General features: G+C 42.8%; 1 protein-coding gene across 2 annotated transcripts in view; it reads right to left on the bottom strand.

The window, feature by feature from the left end:
* CSMD1 (CUB and Sushi multiple domains 1) overlaps positions 1-21,243 on the bottom strand; it is a 1,947,613-nt gene that overhangs the window by 974,959 nt on the left and 951,411 nt on the right. For both annotated transcript variants that reach the window (XM_059156007.1, XM_059156008.1), the window contains exon 5: positions 9,987-10,194. In XM_059156007.1, the coding sequence (XP_059011990.1) occupies positions 9,987-10,194 (208 nt within the window). The remainder of the gene's footprint in view (positions 1-9,986; positions 10,195-21,243) is intronic.

Raw genomic sequence — 21,243 nt, 5'->3', positions numbered from 1 at the left:
AGAAGAGAAGCCTCTAGACAGAGGAAATGGACTGAAGCCATAGTGAAGGGAAACAGTACGCTGAATCAAGTCACTCGCAGCTTAAGTGCACAATGCAAGGTAAATGCCTACAGAGGTCAGGTCAGGCCGGTGTCTGTACCGCAGCGAGAGGCACAGCCTTATTCAGACCTTACTCAAATCCTTCATGTTAACCTACACCCTTCCATAAAGAGAGGCTTCATGGTCGAATACATTTGGCGAATGCAGTGTCCTCTACCTGATCTTCAAGTCACAATGACCAGGAAGAGATCAAGAGCAGAAATCTGAGAAGCTATTATCCAGAGGAGACAGCCATGACCCACCCCCCACACCAAGTCTGCTGCGCCATTATCCACAACAGCCAAGACAAGCTAAGTGTGCATCAACAGAGGAGTGGATTAAAAAAAAAAAAATGTGGTTTATGTGCACAATGGAATATTATCCAGCCTTAAAAAAGAAGGAAATCCTGCCATTTACAGCAAAAGGGATGGCCCTTGAGGGCATGATGGTTATGTAATATGTCAGGCAGAGAAAGACAATATATGTAAAATCTAAACAAAACAGAACACAAGGTTGAACAGGCAGAGACAGAATGGTAGTTTCCGGGGGTGAGGGAAGTAGGGAGATGTTGGTCAAAGGATACACAGCTTTGGTGACATGATGAGTAAGTTCTGAGGATATAGTATACAATGAAATCTATGCCGCACCTGAAATTTCACTCGTTGTGACTCTACTTCTCTTAGTGTCAACTGTGCATTGTTCACACACTCTACACCCTAGTTACTTTTCTGGTCCACAGAACAGCATCATCTACATCAATGGGAGCTTGGTACAAAGTAAGAATCTCACCTACCCCAAATCTACTGAGTCACAATCTATATTTTGAGAAGATTCCAGGAGATTCCGGCACATGTTGAAATTTGAGAAGCACTAGACCCACTCCTATCACAGTCTCTGGCACATGCTAGGCACTCAAACAGTATTTGCCAAATGGAAGCATCTCACTGTGGTATGAATTCTATGGTTCTCACATTTTGTGTTTTACTAAGTTGTATCCCAGGCAATATCTGATCCAGACACATATATCGGTGGGATTTCCAAGAAATTGATATCCCTGAATAGTAAAAAAAAAAAAATTATTTACTATGGTCAAATACATTGCCAAAGTCAAAGAGGGGTTAGCATTTTGGTTCTAACTTTTTTTTGAAAGGATTATCATTTTAGTATCACAGACATTCGTAGCAAAGAGAAGACACAGGTTCTAAAAGTCCATCACAGAGAAAAGAGCGATTTTCTAATTTAAAACATTTGGAACTTACTTCATAAAAATAGTCTTTTTTAAATGAAGAATATGTTAGAAACTACCCTGTTTTTAGAAAAACAACGACAATAAGATTTTCACTTCTGAAGACTGTTGCTGTGATCTAAGGTAGAAACCTGAACTTTTGAGGACGGGTATTTTCTTGGAGCAACAGACAGGCCGTTAATTACAGAAATCCGTCTGCCGTAGGCATGGTTCTGAGGGCTTCACAAACATTCCCTCATCGGCTCCATTTGCCAAGCGTCCGAGAGCCTGTCATGATCATTTCCATCTTACAGACAGGGATGTGGGATTGCAGAGAGCCAATCTGCTCTAGGTCATCAAGCTCAGGAAGTGGCGAGATCAGGACCAGAGCCTGAGTCTGATTTACAAGGAGACATGAATCCTCAGTCTTGGTGACTCTTAATCTCACAAAACAAACTGAGGGTTGCTGGGGGGAGGGGGTTGCGAGAAGGGGGGTGGGGTTATGGACATTGGGGAGGGTATGTGCTTTGGTAAGTGCTGTAAAGTGTGTAAACCTAGTAATTCACAGACCTGTACCCCTGGGGCTAATAATACATTATATGTTTATAAAAAAATTTAAAAAAATTTGAAAAATTGTTGCTATAATTCCCTAAAGGGTTTCAAATCAGAGTAACTTGGATGCTTTTACTTATTAAAGTCAAAAGATGGGAAATGTTAACATTTCCGGCAACTGTTCAGGTTATCAGGCTGGCATTGCAAGTATCTGTAGGAGGACTCCTGACCAGTAAAAAGGTCACACTTGTTGGAGAAGTACTGGATTGAACAAAATTACCTTATTCTCCTAACCAGTCCTCCATGAAATTATACAGACTCGATTTTAAGAAGAGAAAAATTAGATATTCAGGGTTTTGAGAGAAACTGTAAAGGGAGATATCCAAATGTAGAGTTGGAACACCATGAGGTATAAACTGACCGAGCTGGGTGAGTCACTCAAAGTCTGCAAGGATTTTCGGAGAGTAAGTCGAACAGAATGGGCACAATGGCCCTGTGAAAGGAAGTGTGCTTTTAAAACGCAAATTTATTTATTTGAAAACATTAATTTAATTGTGCTGCTTTGGTTTCCTAGACAAAAGACTGCATGCAGAAAGACAGACTTGTGACTACAAAAAAAACATGTATTTTGTGAAATGAATGCAAACCTCTAGAGGGCAAAGTTTTCCCCTTACCTTTGACATAAACGATTCATAGGAAATGTATTTTTCAATAAAATGAGGTCACGTGGTTGGGGTTTCCCATGAGGAAAGTCATATTAGGACAAAGTCACGGGTTCTGTGATGTGGTATGGGCCCTGATTGGGACACAGAAACACACTCTGGGACTCTTCCCAGGCTCATGATCCATTTTCCCAATGGCTTCCAGCTTCAGGGAAGAGAGAGGTTTTATTTTTCTCATTTTTGTTATCCCTTAGTCTGGTCATGGTGCATGCGGTCCTAGGAGAGAATACTGCCTTTATCCATGACTCCCGCCCATTCAATAAACTATGTAAACTTTCTGCATTCAAAATATTAACTAAAATGGGTGATTTTTTTAACTTCCTCAATCTTCGTCTTCTGAAAATCTGTATCCTGTCCTCAGCCACCGTGAAAGCTACCAAAGACAGACTAAGAGGACGATCCTTCAGATGGGTGAAGCGATAGCCAAGGCAGACCTAATTCTGGACAGAGAAGTGGCGAGTGGGTGCGTGATGGATGTGTTACTCGTCGGAGGGGAGTGCACGGCTTGGAACCCCTCACGGCCAGCGCATGTGTCTGCTCCTGAATCCCGCCCCCCCCCCCCCCCCCCCCGCTGGAGGACTGAAATTAAGGCAGGAGCTTCCTACGGCCCCATCAGAAAGCGCCTCCTGCTTTTCTCCTCATGGTGGACCCCAGCGTCCAAGACCCCTGAGCGCTGCCTGCAGACGGCGCATCTCAGGGAAGTGGGAGGAAGCCACCGCCTGGAACCTGTGCAAACACAGCCTGCCGGCTTTGCTCAGCTTGTAGGCCGGCAGCGGTATTTCCAAAGACTCCATTCCTGCTCAAGTATCCAGGGCAGCTGGCTGCGGATGGCGGGGATGGAGTGAAAATGGGTTTCCCCAGAGGCTTTGTGGAGGGAGCTCCCCCAGGCTCCGGAAAGATACATATCATTTGGATGACACGGGCAGAAGAATATCATGATCAAGTTAGGAATTCTTCATTTTGTGCAATTGCTGCTATCAAATATATTTTCCTTTATGACCCGTTTGAGTTTCTGGATGACGGTGACATGGCTCGGTAGGGTGTGAGCTGGACTTTACGCCCCCCGTGCTGCCAATTAAGGAATCAAAGAGAAGCCTTCATAGGTAGACTGCCGGGCCCTATCTTTCGGATAACTTCAGACCTGTCATTTAGGTCACATGTTACAAGCCTTATTAATATCCAGAATTATATTTATACCCACAAGTATATATAACAGGTAAGTACAATAAGACATATTTATTTATTTATTACCTGGCTATAGCTATATACTTAATAACACACACAAAAATGAACCTTCAGCAGCATATTTCGTGGTGACCAAGCACAAAGTAACAGGGCCAGCAGTGGACTTGAAGCAGCCTCGCAGTTCCCTTGTGCTCCACAGAGATGCACTGGTCTGGGAGTAGAGGCATACCGCTTTTATCTCCCTGGCTCAAAGTCAGTAAGAAGTACCACCTTGACATATCTAAATAAAGGGGGAAATATGGCCTGGGACGCTCTCTGCTTAAATCCCCACCCCCGCCCCCAACAGGGGTATGGGAAGATACTGAACGCCACTGGGCTTGGTTTCTCTCAGCTCTAAAATGGAGATGGTAGTGACTCTAAGTGACTTCTGCTTGCACTTGCAAATAATCAGTGCATATTATCATTCTGTGCAGTACTTATAAAAATACATTATTCAAATACATTTTTATAAACGTATTTTGATTAGAAAAAGGTTTAGGAAGAAGACTAAAGTGATCACATGTTATTTATGTCCTTAGACTCCTAGCCAGTGTGTAGAAGATCAAGAAAAGAAGAAATTCATATTATATGTATGTGTGTGTATGTATGTTTGTGTATACATACACACACATATGTGGATTTCTGTGTATTGTGTTTGTGTGTGTAGATACGCATATATACACAAATATATGTTCATATGTATACATATATACACACACAAACACAATACACAGAAATCCACATATATATCTGTGTATGCACACGATATTTGTTTCTTATTTATGTTATGCTGGCTTCCATAAAAATGCTCAAGTGTATATATTACAATATCTTTGTAGAACAGGATTCCTGAATTTAACTTTAAAATGCAAAACACGAGACAAACCCAGTTATTTCAACAGGCTATAATGGGGCATTGCTCTGTAGTCTCCGTCTTCCTAAAGGATGCCACGGACTTTCCAAAATAATGTTAGGAGCGTGAATTGTTGACATGCAGGAGGTCAAGGTCATGGAAACAGTCACAGGTTGGAGGAAGCAGGAGAGGCAGCGCTCAGTGCCAGGTAGCTCCTGGGCCGACTCCAAGAGCAGAACCAGGGCACCGGCGGGATGGCCGGAAGAACTCAGATCGGTTCTGTACATCAGTTATACCTTGTACCAGAATGAATTTCTTATAATTATACTAGGGTTTTGTAAGACGTTAGTGTCGGAGGAGGCTGGCTCAGGGTATGCAACAACCCTCTGAGTTAGCTGTACAAATGCTCTGTGAAATGATTTCAAAATGAACAGTTAAAAAAACAAAATAAGGAGAGAGGGGAAGGGTCCTTCCTTTTCTTCTACCTTGGGCAAGGGAGTGCAAAGTGCCTTCCAGAACATGTCACTCTGTGTAGCCTCCATAATCCTGCTCATTAGCAATTAAATATGCACCAAGTCACTTCTCAATTAAATGACAAGTTGGATAAACATTGTAGGTGTTAATTGACCCTTCTAGGGTTCTTTGAAGCTCACTCAGCATCTCCAGTGTCTTTGAAGTTCTGTTTTGGCTTCGGCAAGTCACTGATTAGACTGATTTAATGGTGAGATTATGCGTTGTTAATGGGAACAAAATAAAGTGCAGTTACGAAACTTTTTTGGGTTCCCTCAAGACTAGTCTTGCACAAATCAGATAGGCAATAGGGTAGAGATACACCAGTTAGTGAATAATTGGACCGAAACCTTAAAAGAATCCTAAAGTAACAGATGTTTTAGTGATAGAATGAGGCAGGTCTAACCCAAAGCAGCCCAGAAACAGCCTCGCCTTATCTCCGAGGACACCTTCCGGGGGAGGAGATCCCACAAACTGGTCCAGTGCTGGGACTCCGTCAGGGGGGAGGCCATCCACGGGGCACTCTAAGCACTACATTAATTGAATGTGGATTTGTGTGCTGGTGCGGGATTTCCATGTGGACGTGCGTAACCTGAGCACATGGGCCAGGGACACAGATATGTGCTAGTGAGAAACAGGGATGTGTTTGGAGAGGCAGTCTGCAGGATGCAGGACGCAGGGGTGGGGCGTGGTGGCACGCAGGCCAGGCTGCACGTGCTGCGGCAAGGCTCGAAATACACACAAAGGCACATGGCTTTTATTTTGACGTCCTGTGGCTCAGCCATCGCAGATTCTGGAGGAACGGATGCGTTTCGGGTTTGGGGATGCTCCTTACATGCGTTTACTCTTCTTTCCTTCCTTCCCTTCTCCCCCTCACACGCTCTACCTGTCATACGTGGGGACGCAAAAATTACTCTCATGACACGCGAGCCTCCTTGAAAGATAGTAAAGGCTCCCTTAGTTGTGCCCTGGCAAGACGATCTGTCCCTAGCCCCTTTGACCACCACGTCCTAATTTAGAAACCACCGTAGGTTAACTTAGAAATAAAATCCATTTTCTTTCTTCTTGGTATTTCCAGAGTTAGGAGCTATACGCTATGCCATCGAATCACTTCAGAAAGAAAGAATACTTGGCAAGCTTCCCTGCTAACCACGTTTGTAATTGCAAGAAAAATCATAATTACTAGACCATGTTGCAAAGAGAATTAGAAATGGCAGCTCTCTGATAAAATAGGATATTGATAAAAAATGAGCCTGTATACGATTAGACTCTGACTAGTAAAAATAAAAATAATAATAATGATGATGATGATGATGATAATCAGGCTTGTCTAACATATGTATAGTGGATTAGGTTTGACTCCCACACCCTCCACATTTAATATATGAATAATCGTGGCCTGTGACATCATTCACCACATTTAGACTGCTCCAAGGTAGCCATGGCAACCCTTACATAAAACACAGCTGAGTTGGTAATTTCACTCCAAATTCAATGAAAATAAGGCTAATCCTATTATTGTTCTTAACCATTTCCCAAGCAGCTTCTACTGAGAGTGCCCTTGCTGGTAATTTATGTCTTTTAAAAACAGATGATTGGAAAATCGTATGTGTCGGTGCGCGGTACGCTCAGCCTTCCACGCTGACCGACTGTCTCGGCTCCGTGACCCTGCGCTCGAGAGGGGCACACACACCTGCACACACACACACTGTCCTTGGGATCTTCCTTCAATGGTAGAGATAATACATCTTCTAAATATGCCAGTCTGAACCATTAAACATTTCAGAGACTCTCAGTCTAAAATTATAGTAAAATAATAGTCTTTTTTTGGGATAAGCCATATTATGCATTTTGTATCAATCTTAAAAGGGGACTTCAAGTGGCTCTTCTGTATTTCTAATGTGTTCCTCTGTTTCAGTAGTGCTTCAGGAAACCCACGTTTTCCTCTGTAGCCTCCACTGACGAGTAACTGAGAGATGAGAGCTCTGCTGAAGAGTGGTCCCAAGGCCATGTCAGGATAGTCCGTTTATAGTTATGATCAACGCCCAATGTCACCCCAGTACGTTCTGTCTGCACCGACCCTCTACTGATGCAGCATGAGTGTGCACTTGCCTCTCAGCTGGTTCTTGTCCCCTGTGGTAGTAACCTGTTCAAGCCTTTAGGATACAACCCAAGGTCCCGACATAGAGAAAAGGTAATTCTGCAAAACAGCACCGAGTCCAGACCCACATCGTCCCATTACGGGGGCTGCAGTGGAGTGAGAAGGAAATGTAACTTGGAGTTAGAGGGCTTGAGCTTGAGCTCTGCTCTCAGCTCCTTCATCCGTCAAAGCTAGAGAATACTAACAAGTACCCCCAGGACTTTCCTGCCAAGCCACTAGGACAACACAAATCATCATATGAATACAGTTACGAATGCAACTCTAACAGCAGCCCTGAGAGAAAGAGCAGGTTGAGCCAACAGGCCACCCCATTTGTTGGACCAGAAGGAACACAGACTGGGTCTAAGTTCCCACCAAGAACTTTCCCAACGACTGTCGATGTTTTATTTATTTATTTGTCCCTGATTTGTACACAGATCATCAATCTTGGTGCCCTGGCAAATACCTCGCTATATTTCAGAGAGCTAGAAAATGCTTTCTAGCCCGAATCCAGACACCAAAAGATGGGCCAATCTCCTGGCCGCCACACCAATTCTCACTCTGACAACGACTTGGAATTGTTGCTCTCGGGCTCCGCAGGAATCAGTGGCCCCATCTGACATTTCAGACAGAATTCAATTTTCGTTCACCTCTGACCCCATCTGCACACACTTTTCTGAGTCTGATATTGAAGTGGCTGGGACAAGTAGCGGGGAACGCAGAGAGAGAGACGAGAGAGTGTGAGAGAAATCGGAAGGGATAAGCAAAGAAGGAATGAGCAACAAGTCACAACCCTCCAGCTCCTGCCGCCATCTTTTATGAAAACAAATGAAACGAACGCTTTGCCTCTCAGTCACAATGTGTTTGCAGGAGCCAGAAGCCCTTTTGGAGAGTTGTGCCTCCTTCTGATTTCACACGCCCTATTTTTATTTCAGACCTCGGTATGGACATCTGCACCTTCACGTTTCCTCCCTTACATAAACGAGGTCTGTTTGGCAACAGCCGTCCCAACCATGGGTTCTAAAATCATTGTCCGAGATGCCTCACTCTTCTCCTCTCTGTCCTGACCTCACACCTTAGCAGCAAGATGGGTGGTCCCTGCCCACGATCTCTAGACTCTCTCATAAATAAGACCTTTCCCACTAATCATATAGTTTCTGAGAATCACTCACCATATGTTTTATATTGCAATGAATTTCTGAAAAGCAAAACAAGGCAATTTTAAATGCTTAAATCACTGAATCTCTTATAATGATGGATGGAGAATATGGAATTAATAGATATTTAATGAATGAACTCAAAAGTTGATTTAATAGTCCCTTTATGCCATTTAAACCATCATGTGATCTGTCCAAGGTCATAAGGCAGAATTTGGCCAAGCTTGGAGGAGAACCCAGGGAAGCCAGCTTTAGGTTCCCAACTTGTTTCCACTAACGCTGATGTTACACAAAGTGAGTCAGATACGATCAACACATTCTTAAGCAGTTAAAACTGTGGAACACAAAACAAACAACAGGTAACTTGTTCAGCTTTAGAGTATCGTTTCAGATGACTCAAATGTAAACAAAGCTCAGAGAGGCTGTGACTGTTTTTCTCTTGAGGGAATGTCTAATATAATCACGGCATAACTCAAGTACGGAAAGTGTTTCTTTCATCCATTAATATGAACCTCTGCTGTGGGCCTTGAGCCTCAGAAAGTAAATTTCCATTTCAATAACTGGTTTAAAACAGGTGGTCTAATTTTATAACATGTTTCATGGTTGATGGTTTTTCATACTTTAACCTTTATCCTGAAAAAGCAGACTTTGACCCATCAAAATATTCACAGTCACTCAATTCATATTCTCCTCTACCAAAGCATGTACGGCCAACATCTCCTCTGAATTACACCCTCATTGAAATACCCATATATTCAAGTTGGCTCACCACTCAAGATCTGAAGTAGAGAATTAATAGAATTTTTAAGATACTAAGGAATGAAATAATTAAAGCCAATTCAATTCACAACAAATAACTGAATTTGAGACATAAAGTCTTCAAACATCTATTCTCTGAATTTCCCCTCTTCCACTGCATTTACGGGCACAACTAATGCGGTTCGTGCAACCCAGTCCTGGACCTAAATCCACTGTAATTGGTTAGACTCACTTTTCTTCTGTGTCCACTAGCACACACGCCAGAGAAGTGATCCTCATTCGACTAATTTTATATCTCTGTCGGATCACTATTTATGGTTTGCTTCTGACCCTCCCAGGTGCAGCGTCTTCAGGACGGAAAATTAATATGCTCTCCTCTGTCTGCGGCGGAGCAGACACACGATTGGTAACATGACATTTCCAAATGACCATCATCTAAAAATATCTGCTTACATTGACTCAGCTCCAGAACAAACCCCAAAAAACCGACTTAGCTTACTTAGTTGCCATCTCTGGAATGCTTTACAAGAGTCCCAAATGAGGGCATGTTAAGTACATGCCCATGTGCAGATAACGTCTCCAGCTCCAAAGACAAGCCCAAAGACATCTTGGATACTTTGAGATCAGTTACAATATAGATGACCTTGGTCCAAATAGCAAAGCAAGAAAAGAACCACTTACGTTTGCCAATGAATGTCCAAAGAAAGCCATCTTATAAAGCCTCGTGTTGGATCTGGGTAAAAGACTTTTCTTCCCCAGAACTTACCATATGGATGGGGCTTCTGTTCCACTGATCTCTAAGAAGTCGTATCCTTCCTCTAGTTGAAAGTCGGTGAAGACTAAGGCGATGGTGTCCCCTGGCTCGGCCAGGATGGTCCAGGTGCAGTCAGCGTTGTTCCCATATTCCGAGGGGAAGTGGGGGCTGGAGATGGTGCTGCTGGTTCCCCGCAGGGTCCCTCCACAGGCCCCCTCAGCTGGCAGGGGAAGAAAGAAACAGGAAATCAGGCCTCCAGACAAGCCCATACACAAGTACGTCTACATAGTATCCCTCATGATCAGCTACCAATGCTTTCTGAACTCACAATGGATACTCTTACTATGACAAAGGTTTCTTCTGATTTATTAATTTAGCTTTATGGGAAAACTTTTAAAAATCTAAACAATTACACTGCACTAATAACTGAATTTTCACTATAGAAGAGAATAAAATCATGGCTTTTCTAATATCTGCACTGTATATTGCCACACACCTGGTATTCACAGACAGCTTAACAAAATTTTCAAAGATTTCCTCTGACTCATAGAGATGGAGATAAATCAGAAACATCTTGAGATTTAAAAGTATGGGGATAGGGGCGCCTGGGTGGCTCAGAGGATTAAAACCTCTACCTTCGGCTCAGGGTGATCTCAGGGTCCTGGGATCAAGTCCCTCATCAGGCTCTCTGCTCAGCAGGGAGCCTGCGTCTCCTTCTCTTGCCTGCCTCTCTGCCTACTTGTGACCTCTGTCTGTCAAATAAATAAATAAAAGCTCTTAAAATAATAAATATAAGTAAGGAGGTAATTCGGAAACATTTTCAGATTTGAATGCATGCAACCATCTTTTATTAATTCACTAATACGTGGCTTTGAAAATACAATGTTCTTAAAAGTAGTCATCACTCTTATTTTTCCCTATAGAGTTTGGAATGTGTATTTGGTTTTGAATTTCAGATAAATTCTTGACTCATATGATAACAGAGACGTATCAATTCATAAAAACCTTCTGAGTAAGAAATAGTTGCATAAAAAAACCTTAAAGTGGAATAACTTGGAAAGTGGCAAGTAGAAGATCAGGGATGACAAAACGCATTTAAGATATAAATAAGTACTGAAATGTGCATTGGAGGAGAAAAAGCTTTGGAAACGTGCAAAGTTTCCCATAGAGTAAAATGTACAGGCTATTGAGTTCATATCCTCTATCACACAATGCTATGTACATAGGAAACTGTAACCCAGGGTAAATAAGTATTTGTAAAATACTTATTTTAAAACCTGTCCGTGGGTATCTTTCTTTCTTCCCTCGCCTCCTTCCTTTTCTCCCCATTGGATAATTTCTACCCTAAGAGCATAATTAACACTTATGGGTGTTGGTGCTGTAGGAGGAGTGATGCATAAAGTCAGCACACCAGCTTGAGAGAATTTGCCTTTAGTAACTTGTGTGACTGGACAACCTCAAGGGGAACAGATATTTAATTTGCTGCTAATAAAACAACAGAGCATGCAAACATATTATTCGCTCACCTATACTGACATCTCTACAGTCATATAGTGATATAGCTTTTCATATATGGGCATATCATAGATACACATATGATCATTAATAACATAGTGCAATTCTATTTGATACATTGGCTTTATTTCTCTAATTGTATCATATGCTGAAAATGGAAATAAAGAGAAAATTACCTCAATATAATGCAAAAGAGTCATAGCACTCCTATTAGAAAGATAAATCATAAATGAGTGAACTTAAAAGTTATCAAATCCAGCACTGTGACTGACTGGTGGAATGAAAGGCATGAATTTACCTATGGCCCCTGAGATTGCATAAATGCTTTGTAATTCAACTTGGTAGCGAACAGCCCCCCTTCCAAAGGAGAGAGGGAAAAACTCTTATCAAATGATACTGGGTTTTTGAAATGATATCCTAAGCTCTGAAGCACTGTTTATGATTTAAAAGACGTTCAGGGCTGCCTGGGTGGCCCAGTCCTCAAGTCTCTGCCTTCAGCTCAGGTCATGATCCCGGGGTCCTGGGATCAAGCCCCACATCGGGCTCCTGACTCAGCGGGGAGCCTGCATTTCTATCTCCCTCTGCCTGCTGTTCCCCCCGCTTGTGTGCTCCTGCTCTTGCTTTCTCTGTCAGATGAATAAATTTTAAAAAATTCTAAAAAAAAAAAAAAAGTCTTTCAAAGAGGTGTATTTATACATATCACCTAATAGAAATACAGAAGGAAAGTGATAGAAAGAAGCGTGCTGGTGTCCTGTGGGAAGGTAGGTTGGCAACGTTCCCCAGACAGAGGTGATACTGCACTGGTCCGACAAGAGCACGTGCAGGCAGCACCAACCAGCAGCTGTGGGTGTCCGCGGTCGCTCTACAGCCCGGCTCCGGAGTAGCCCTCTAACTCCCTGCCTCTAGTTGTTTGCCTGCTGGAAAGTCTGATGACCTGTGCAAAGGGCCTACGAAGCTGGGGTGACACGGTTGCACCAGGGCCTCCAGGAAGTGGGTATATATGAGCTGCCATGGGGATATTTTAACATTTCAACGGCTGATGGAGCTGTATTGGAGCCTCCCAGTGGAGAGGAGCCCAGTCACACGACCTTCCCGCTCAGGGACACATCCTTCTCCCGTGTACACGAGAGCGGTGGAGGGGAAGAACCTCCGTGGTCTCATTCTTGATGCAATGAGCCTCAAAGCTTAGACGGGGGTATGTAGACATTGCTAGCACCCACGGTGATGGCTGGGGCACAGCACGGAGGACCACATGGCCAGGAGCTGGGCGTGAGGGCTACACCCGCTCCTAAGTAAGCAGAAGAACTTAGTACTTCTCTAGTTCCAGAGGAGATGGCCGGGTCCGTTACGGGAGTGAACAAGTGGTACATCTGTATGGCGACTTTGCTGGAAATAGGAGGAGATGATACAAGGAAGACGAAGAATAGAAAATGGAAATAAAGAGAAAAAAATTAAAGAAATCGGCCGAGATAAAAACATATATATTTGTCCTAAACCTGCAATCACCATTGTGTTTTCTCTGATAGACATTTTAATGCCCGCAGGATAGCTTAAAATGTACGACCGTTAAAATCACGTCAGCCTAAATACACGTAGGATGTTAGGATTTCTTAATGCGGCATTTCCCATGAACTGTTACAAAATTCTGTGTAGATAATCGGATAGAAATCTTGGCGAGTTCAGAATTAAGCCCATAAAACAAAAAATATTTCATGACACTCACTGACTAAAAACTTAAACCACAGAAAGCTCTCTTTACTACAGAGTATGGTAGAAACCTATTTGTGTATGTTTATCTGTGTGTGGAGGAATATTTAAAAGCAATTGCAATGGTGCCTCAAATGTTTCTCCAACAGAATATTTTAGTTCTTTATTTTCTTTCCTCTTTTTGTAACAATTTTTTTTTCTAAACTGTAACATTTTACTCATCTGTACACATAAAAGCATTTAAGGAAGAGTAACATAACATAAAAAGAAATAGTTTTATTATTAGATTTATAAAAATCTATCAGTAGAATGATGTACAGATAAAACAACTGAGTAACCATCTTCCAAAGTATATTTGGCCTTAGAAAATTTAATTTTAATTCATTAATTTTGGAAATCATATTAATTGTGAACTTCCAGTACAGCTACAAGAGATATTAAATTGCCTTCTTCTAACGTATCACTTAATGATAAAGGCTTTGTTAAGTAGAAATGGGAGCCTCTCTCTTAATGCAGCCTGTTATGAGGACCCAAATACACAGGAGGATTCGGGATATGATAAAATGACCATCATCAGTGGTGGGAGAAAAGTGTATTAACAAAGTGACTAGGAAAAGAGAAATTTGAAAAATCATTTAGAACAGCCTCATAGAAAATACATAGAAAAATTAAAATGTTTGGAGTATAAAATAATAGGTAAAAGAGCAGAATACACTGTATTATCAAATAATGTATTAACTAAACAAATTATGCTATTAAAACAAAAGAAACATTACTATAAATGAACCTACCTATATAAATAAATTGTTTTCAAAATAAATCTAAAAAATAAAATTCAAAATAAAAAACAAGATGATGAAAAATATTTACAACATAACAAAGGGTGTCATTTATACTTACTCGACTCACATTTTTAAGAACAACTGATTAAAAAAAGATTGTAGATGGCAATTTTAGTAAGAATGAATGTCGGGAAGAAATCCTAAACACAGACAAAGTTCAGCCTCTCGTTATCAGACACTAACATTAAAACAATGGGGGCGCCTGGGTGGCTCAGTGGGTTAAGCCTCTGCCTTCGGCTCAGGTCATGATCCCAGGGTCCTGGGATCGAGTCCCGCATCGGGCTCTCTGCTCAGCGGGGAGTCTGCTTCCTCCTCTCTCTCTCTGCCTGCCTCTCTGCCTACTTGTGATCTCTCTCTGTCAAATAAATAAATAAAATCTTCAAAAAAAATTAAAACAATGGTGAATACTTAGTTTTAAAGTACATTTTTTAAAAAAGGGAAATATCTAAGGTAAAACTGACACCATCCTTTGCTCCTGCATATGGGTAAGTGCACTGACGTGAAGCTGTCGGGCAATCTGATGACAGACCTGAGGGATGACGCACAGGCTGTTCGTGTCTCAGGCAAGTTACTCAACTTGGGGTCTTACACATATTGAATACACTTTAGGTGCCCTCTTGATTTTCCATATTCAGTCCTTTCCTTTATCTGGAGCATTTATTGCATCTTTTCAATACGTCTGAGAAAAATTATTGTTGCTATTCCTATCTTGCGTTTGTCAAAAGAAAGATTCTGGCTGTTTGTGAAAAACACACAGCTGGAAAATGTTAAAAAAGTCATGAAGTATCAGTAAGATCAACTGCATGGCATTAAAATGAATCAGTATAAACATTATTGCAAATCATTACAAACACAAGTTCTGCTTTACATCAGAGCAAAACAAATTGGCCAGTATTGAGGTGTCTGTGCAGCAACACTTTAACGGCACTTTCCAGGGACACCAGGGTGGCTCCGTCAGTCACACAATCCTTCTTGGTTTCCACTCAGGTCATGACCTGATCTCAGGGTCATGCCATCAGCTGGAGTCAGGCTCTGTGCTCGTGGTGGCAGGGGGCGGGGTGTCTGCTTAGGATTCTCTCTTTCCTTCTCCCTTTGCCCCACTGCCCACTCGTGCACTCATGCTCTAAATAAATCTTTACAAAAATAAAAAATAATCACTTCCCGGCCTCACTTCCTATTTATTACCTGTCCCTGCTTCCTGAATCACCTCCCAATTAAATTGGTTGCTCCTGAGTCTGGACCCCAGAGTCTGTGCTCATGGGACATGGGCCAAAAAAGTCTAGGTGTGACGGTGAATTTGATGTTCGACTTGTTTGGGCCACAGGAGCCCGGGTACTCAGCGGGGCGTTGCTCCAGGGAGATGTGTAGGAGAGCTTCCAGAAGACTTGACCATCTGAATTTGCAGATACAGTAAAGCAGATGGGTCTGTGCCGTGTGGGCCTCACCCCATCCCTTAAAGATCTGAAGCACAAAAGGCTGAGGACGGGAGAAGAGGCCCTCTGCCAGCACGTCCAGGAGCTGACACATCCACGTCTCCTGCCTTCCGGCTTGGATTCTGGCTGGAACGTACCCCCACTGGGCTCTCCCGCAACTCCCGCTAGACACAGTCTCCGCAGTGGCATCAGCACATTCCTCACAATAAATCTCTCTATGTTCCTCAAAGTCTCAAACTAAATCTCAAAAGCTTGTATCATATTACATTTGCTTTTGTTTCCTACTATCTATTACTAAAAAGTGCCCCAAAATTACATGAAAGGAAATTGGACTTTCCTAGAGAAACGGCTGTTGTCTTCATGAAGCCTGAGGGGGAGGCAGTCATTGATCTGTGATCTTTCCACTGTGCTAGGACAGTGAGTCACCTCAGCCTGTCTTACGGCCTCAGGACGGACTCGACTGTAGCTCAGGACCTCCTTGTGGACTGCGTTTTGTTGTGATCCGTAGCGGGAGAGCATCGCAGAGCGGCAGCCTGGTGGGTCCGGAGTCTCAGAGACACTCTCCATGGAACGGCTCCAAGAAACGCGCGGAGACACGGCATCACACATCCCTGTCCTGGTGTTTAATGACACGACCAGTTTCCGAGGGAAACATCTGAAAATCTGAGATAGCCACCACTGCAGGAATATTGGCGCATAATGCCTCTCCAGGCATCCCCTCGGGAAGGATCCAGGAATGAAGACGGCTCTAGGAGGAGAGCCCTGCATGGGACCATGAAAGCTATCTCCCGTGAAAGCCCTCGCCATTTTTAAATTCTCACTGAGAGAGGACACGGTCATGGCTTCTCCACCTCGCCACTGTGGATACGCTGGGCCACATCATTCTTTGTCCAGACACGATGCCCCGCGCATTGTGGCACACCCGTAAGCATCCTAGTCTCTGCCCTTGAAGTGCCAGAAACATCCCCAGTTGTGCTGACCAAAACTGTCTGCAGACATTGCCAAATGTTCTTTGGAGGACAAAATCGTCCCTCACTGAGAACCATTTACTTAGATGAATGTAATTAGTGCTCTTTTCAGGTCTTTTCAGTGGTACTATATAGAACAGGAAAAATTAAATAGGACAAATCAAAGCCATTAAAATGCTATGGAGTGTTCTTTCCGTGAGTCAAAATTAAAAACCGATCAGTACGTGGCTTACTTGAATGCATTAAAATACAGGGGAAACATACATGGCATTCGCCCTTAAATAGTCTGCTTACATATAATAATTTTAAAGAATTAGTGTGGGTACAATAGTATTTGAAAATGGTCTCATTTTGATACATATCACATAGATTTTTCTCACATAAATTTTTCTCACAAGGAATAACCTAAGAATGTAAACTTAATTAGGAATAATTCTCTAAACTAAACTATTTTATCTCTAGAAAAACCAAAATAATCAATAGCAGTATAGTAGATTTATTGTCCTTGTTTTCATGTATCTTTAACCTTAGGGTTAGTATTTTGATGGACAGTATGTGTGTGACATAGGTACCTTACTTCTTTTATATGACAAATTATATTTTTCAAATATAATTGATCTTTGAGAGATCTTTGATCTCTCAAAAGGAGAGATCACTAGTCACACACAAAAAAACTTAGAGCCACTGACTTTTGGAATCATCTCTCATCACCATTTACACACTTACACACGTGGACACAGACACACCCACACGCGCACACGCAGCGGTCCTCGGTACCAACCCCTCTTCTAGCCGCCACCCTTTCTCAGTCATCTGTTCCACCCAAACCAGCCAGATGGATTCTTTTAAAATTTAACTTTCATCTTAACATTACCTGCTCAAAACCATCACACTCCCGTGACCACTCGGAATCAAATCTACGTGGTATGTGATCCGATTCCCGTGCCCACCCCACCTGCCGGTGCCCCTCTGTCCCTTGCCTTTGCTTCACTCTGTTCTAGCGAGGCGGCCTCCTGGGGCGGAGCCATGCTTCTAACCCAGAGTCTTTGCTCCCCTTGCCCCTGCCTGAGACAGGTGTCCCCCTCCTGTGCCCCGTTCTCCGACTCCTGAAGGTAAACCAGCACCCACTTCTGGTCACTCCCGTCTCCTCTCCCTGCTCTGGTTTACTTGTTAGCACTTGGCTAAGTGCAAAGCATTGGCCCATAAGCTATATGGGCTTATCTTTGGACTGGTGTCCCTGGTTCTAGAAGGCAGCCTGAAACTCGTGAGCTCTCTCCACGCCCTGTCGCCGAGCAAGGAGGCCAGCCTTCTCCGAGCGGCGGCAGTTACACGGCGCAGGATCCAGTTACTGTAGGGGACCCCAACAACTTGTATTTCTGGGGCTATGTGTGGCATCCTAAGACCCCATTTCTAGAACCAGCAGTAGCAAGTGGGCTTAGTTAGAGATATGGGGGGCTTTTTCAAGTATAAAGTTTGAACAACTGTCTCAAAAACCACAAGAAGCCAGCCTCCAAGCAGAGGTATTTCAGACAAAAATTAATTGCCAAGAAAGTTTTATCACTGCAGCAATTCATGCGGGGTTTGGTCGGCACGTTTGCTTGGCTTTGTTTGTTTTCAGCAAGTCGCTAAAGCACAAGACCAGGAATGCTCATTTTATACTCAGCCGAGCAGCGGGGAAATTTCAAGAAGAATTTATCTCAAGAAGAGATAAAGTCAAGGCAGGCAGAGAAAGCAAATAAATCAAAGCCAAACATTGAGGAGACTGGGAGCAAGCTTCCTGAAACCCGGAGAAATTCATCGGAGGCCCATGGCTAGCCACCTGGTGGACGCTCCGAAATCACCCACACAAAGGAAAATGTATTAAAACAGATAAGTAACTGTTAAAATAAACTAAATTATTCTAGTCGATATTTAAATAATATAGTGATATTGGTATAAGCTAAGCTCCATGGATATTAATATGAATAAAATACATCAAAATTTTACTTTAATATTAATTTTGCTGTACCAGAGGGATTGATCTAGAAGCTGACAACTGGGAAATCTGACATAGTAAATGGTATTTATATTCCCACGGTGTCCCACCTCTCTTTATTTTCTTTCTTTCTTGTTTTTTAGTCCGTTAAATGGATTAAATGTCCATGAAAATGAAGGCAGGTTCTAAAGTGCCAGGTACATGCCTGACTGTCAAAAGGGATATACTACAAATATATATATTTTTTTTTTCAAGAAAATAAGGCGCATTAACGCTGAGCCACTTCATTAGTTTACAAATTGTGCTCTTAGGACGTCCACATAAAGATTACGAGCAGCAAAACAGAGTCCGGCAAAGTGGGCTTTGACGCCCGTGACAAATTTCAATCAGAGTAATTATTTCCTTAAATCACTTTCCTATATTGAGGGTTCACAAAAATCTTTCACTTGAAAAGAAGCTTCTACAGCTCGAAGGAGTCTGAATGCCATCAACTTAATCCAAGAAGAAGATAAGGTTTTTAATAAAAGATGTGTTTGAATCTAGTGATTTCTGGAAGTGGCAAAAATAATTCTGACTGTAAGCAAAAATCAGAGCGCACTCTTTCCCTTGAGGAATTTCCAAACTTCCACAAAGTTTCATTCTAAACTCTAAAAGTATTATATGCCTTGCCTGGGTATAAATGTTGCTAGGAATATATCTTAAGGGCATAATTCAAAATACAGAATAAAACATTATTTAGAGACATGCCTTACCATATTTATCATAAAGAAAAATAGAAACCACCTGAAAGTTTAACAACGATACATCATTAAAGTATGCTGTCTCTGAACCACAGGATCATGGCTGATTTTACCAAACATTTGTGCGATGGTTTAAATAAATTCCTGAGTTACAAAGGGCAAAACGCAGGGTATACACTGGATGGGCAGTCTCTGGACAATTTTAAAATTGTATGGACAATTATCCAGGAGAGGAAAAAAAGGAATACACACATAAGCGCACACCTAGTGTTCAGTTTCTAATATTAGGAGATATCCTCTAGCGTCCTCTGCCTAAGGCTGTGTAAACCCCAGTGCCCGTCACAACCCTGAAGTCAGGGGGGGGTCCGGGTCTGAACGGAGTTTTCCCACTGGCTTTGGTGTAACAAGGTCTTCCCTTCTCTCTGCCTCAGTTTATGTACCTGTAAACAGAGAGGATGATGCTCTCTCCACAGATACTCACTGATTCACAGGCTGACGTGAGGGTTAAATGCATTATTAGCTGTAAAGTGCGAGAACAATGCAGGCGAAAACTGTCTTCCCCATAAAAATAGCCATGACTAGATCCTCCCACTTGGCAGACAGCAATCAGTCAACCACAGTTCATTAAATTATTTTTGAGCATTTCCTCGTAAGTTTTAAAAGATATGCTGCTTTGGGTAAGACTGCATTTCCCAAGTCCACGTGCTGCTTTCCCCAAAAGGAAGGGCTGGTCCCGAGGGAGAGAGTCACAAAGAGCTGAAGGTCGGGGAGCAACTACTTTCCCAGACTTCTGCTGCTCTAGGGCCTGGAACGAAGGGCGGCCCCAAATGTACTTGTAATGTTCTCATAGGTACCACCACTTATGTTGTATCTGAGACCATTAAGACATTATCCTTTTAAATCCTTTATGTTGTGGCGGCCGGGGAGCTCAGTGGGTTAAAGCGTCTGCCTTCAGCTCAGGTCATGATCCCAGGGTCCTGGGATCGAGTCCCACATGGGGCTCTCTGCTCAGCGGGGAGCCTGCTTCCTCCTCTCTCTCTGCCTGCCTCTCTGCCTACTTGTGATCTATCAAATAAATAAATAAAATCTTTAAAAATAAAATAAAACAAATTATTAAAAAATAAATAAAATAAATCCTTTATGTTTGTATATGGTTACCGGAAGAAGTAGTGGTCTCCTGGTCACCCCACAGCCCCACAATCCCTCAAAGACCTATGCATCTCATGGGTTTGACCCCCTACCCTTCCCAAGCTCTTGACTCTTCCCCTAGGTCCTGTGAAACTCAAGGTCAACTATCAGTAAATGTTCCTACATCTTATCCCTTCTGAGGCAGTTCCTATTTCTGTAGAGGAAACCCAGATGTCTTCTGAGGTGGTACATCCCCTCAATACTTCCCACATGGCCAGCGTTTGCTGCCACGGCCAGGTACTGCTGGCTCTGGCACTGGATAATGTCTCCACCTATGTACATCTCATTCCTATTTCCAGATAGTTTATTTTTTCCTCCCTGTAGTGCCCCAGTTTTGAGACTCTGGTCCCCAGAATCGAACACCTTCATCCTTTAGTCGCCTGCAAAATTCCCAAGGCATCCTCATTCCTCCTTGGATATGCCTATCTCTGGCACACGGCCACTCTGTCCAGCTCCATGCTTGGTCTTATTCTTGATTTCCGTATCCCTGCTGGATTGTCCTTCGAAGACTGGCTTCTCACGTCACTCACTACCTCTTCTCCAACCCCAGCTCCAAGCCACCCTTTTGTCCCAAACCCAGCCTTCCATCTTTTCACCATGACACCTCATGGTTTTCCAGAGCTGCAATGTCCTGTAATCAGACCCCCATTTTCCTGGACACCTGGTCTTCAATGACTCTGTGGCTTCCCTGGACCTCAGAGTTCACTGATCTTGCCACTTTCCACTCATTCCTTCATGTCCTTGTGTCTCCTCTTGCCATCCTTAGATTTCCAGCCATTATTTAACTCTTTTTCCCTTGTCCTTGCTGAGGTCCATTGTCAATACCTTAGGTTCAAACTTGGGCCAAATCCACATTTATTCCCGTGTAGTTAGATATGGCTGGAGAAAAAGCAAAACCAGA

The sequence above is a fragment of the Mustela lutreola genome, chromosome 18 (assembly GCF_030435805.1).
Source record: "Mustela lutreola isolate mMusLut2 chromosome 18, mMusLut2.pri, whole genome shotgun sequence".
NCBI classification, from domain to species: Eukaryota; Metazoa; Chordata; class Mammalia; order Carnivora; family Mustelidae; genus Mustela; species Mustela lutreola.
The sequence above is the reverse complement of the archived record's forward strand: the minus strand, read 5'-3'. Positions and strand labels throughout refer to the sequence as shown.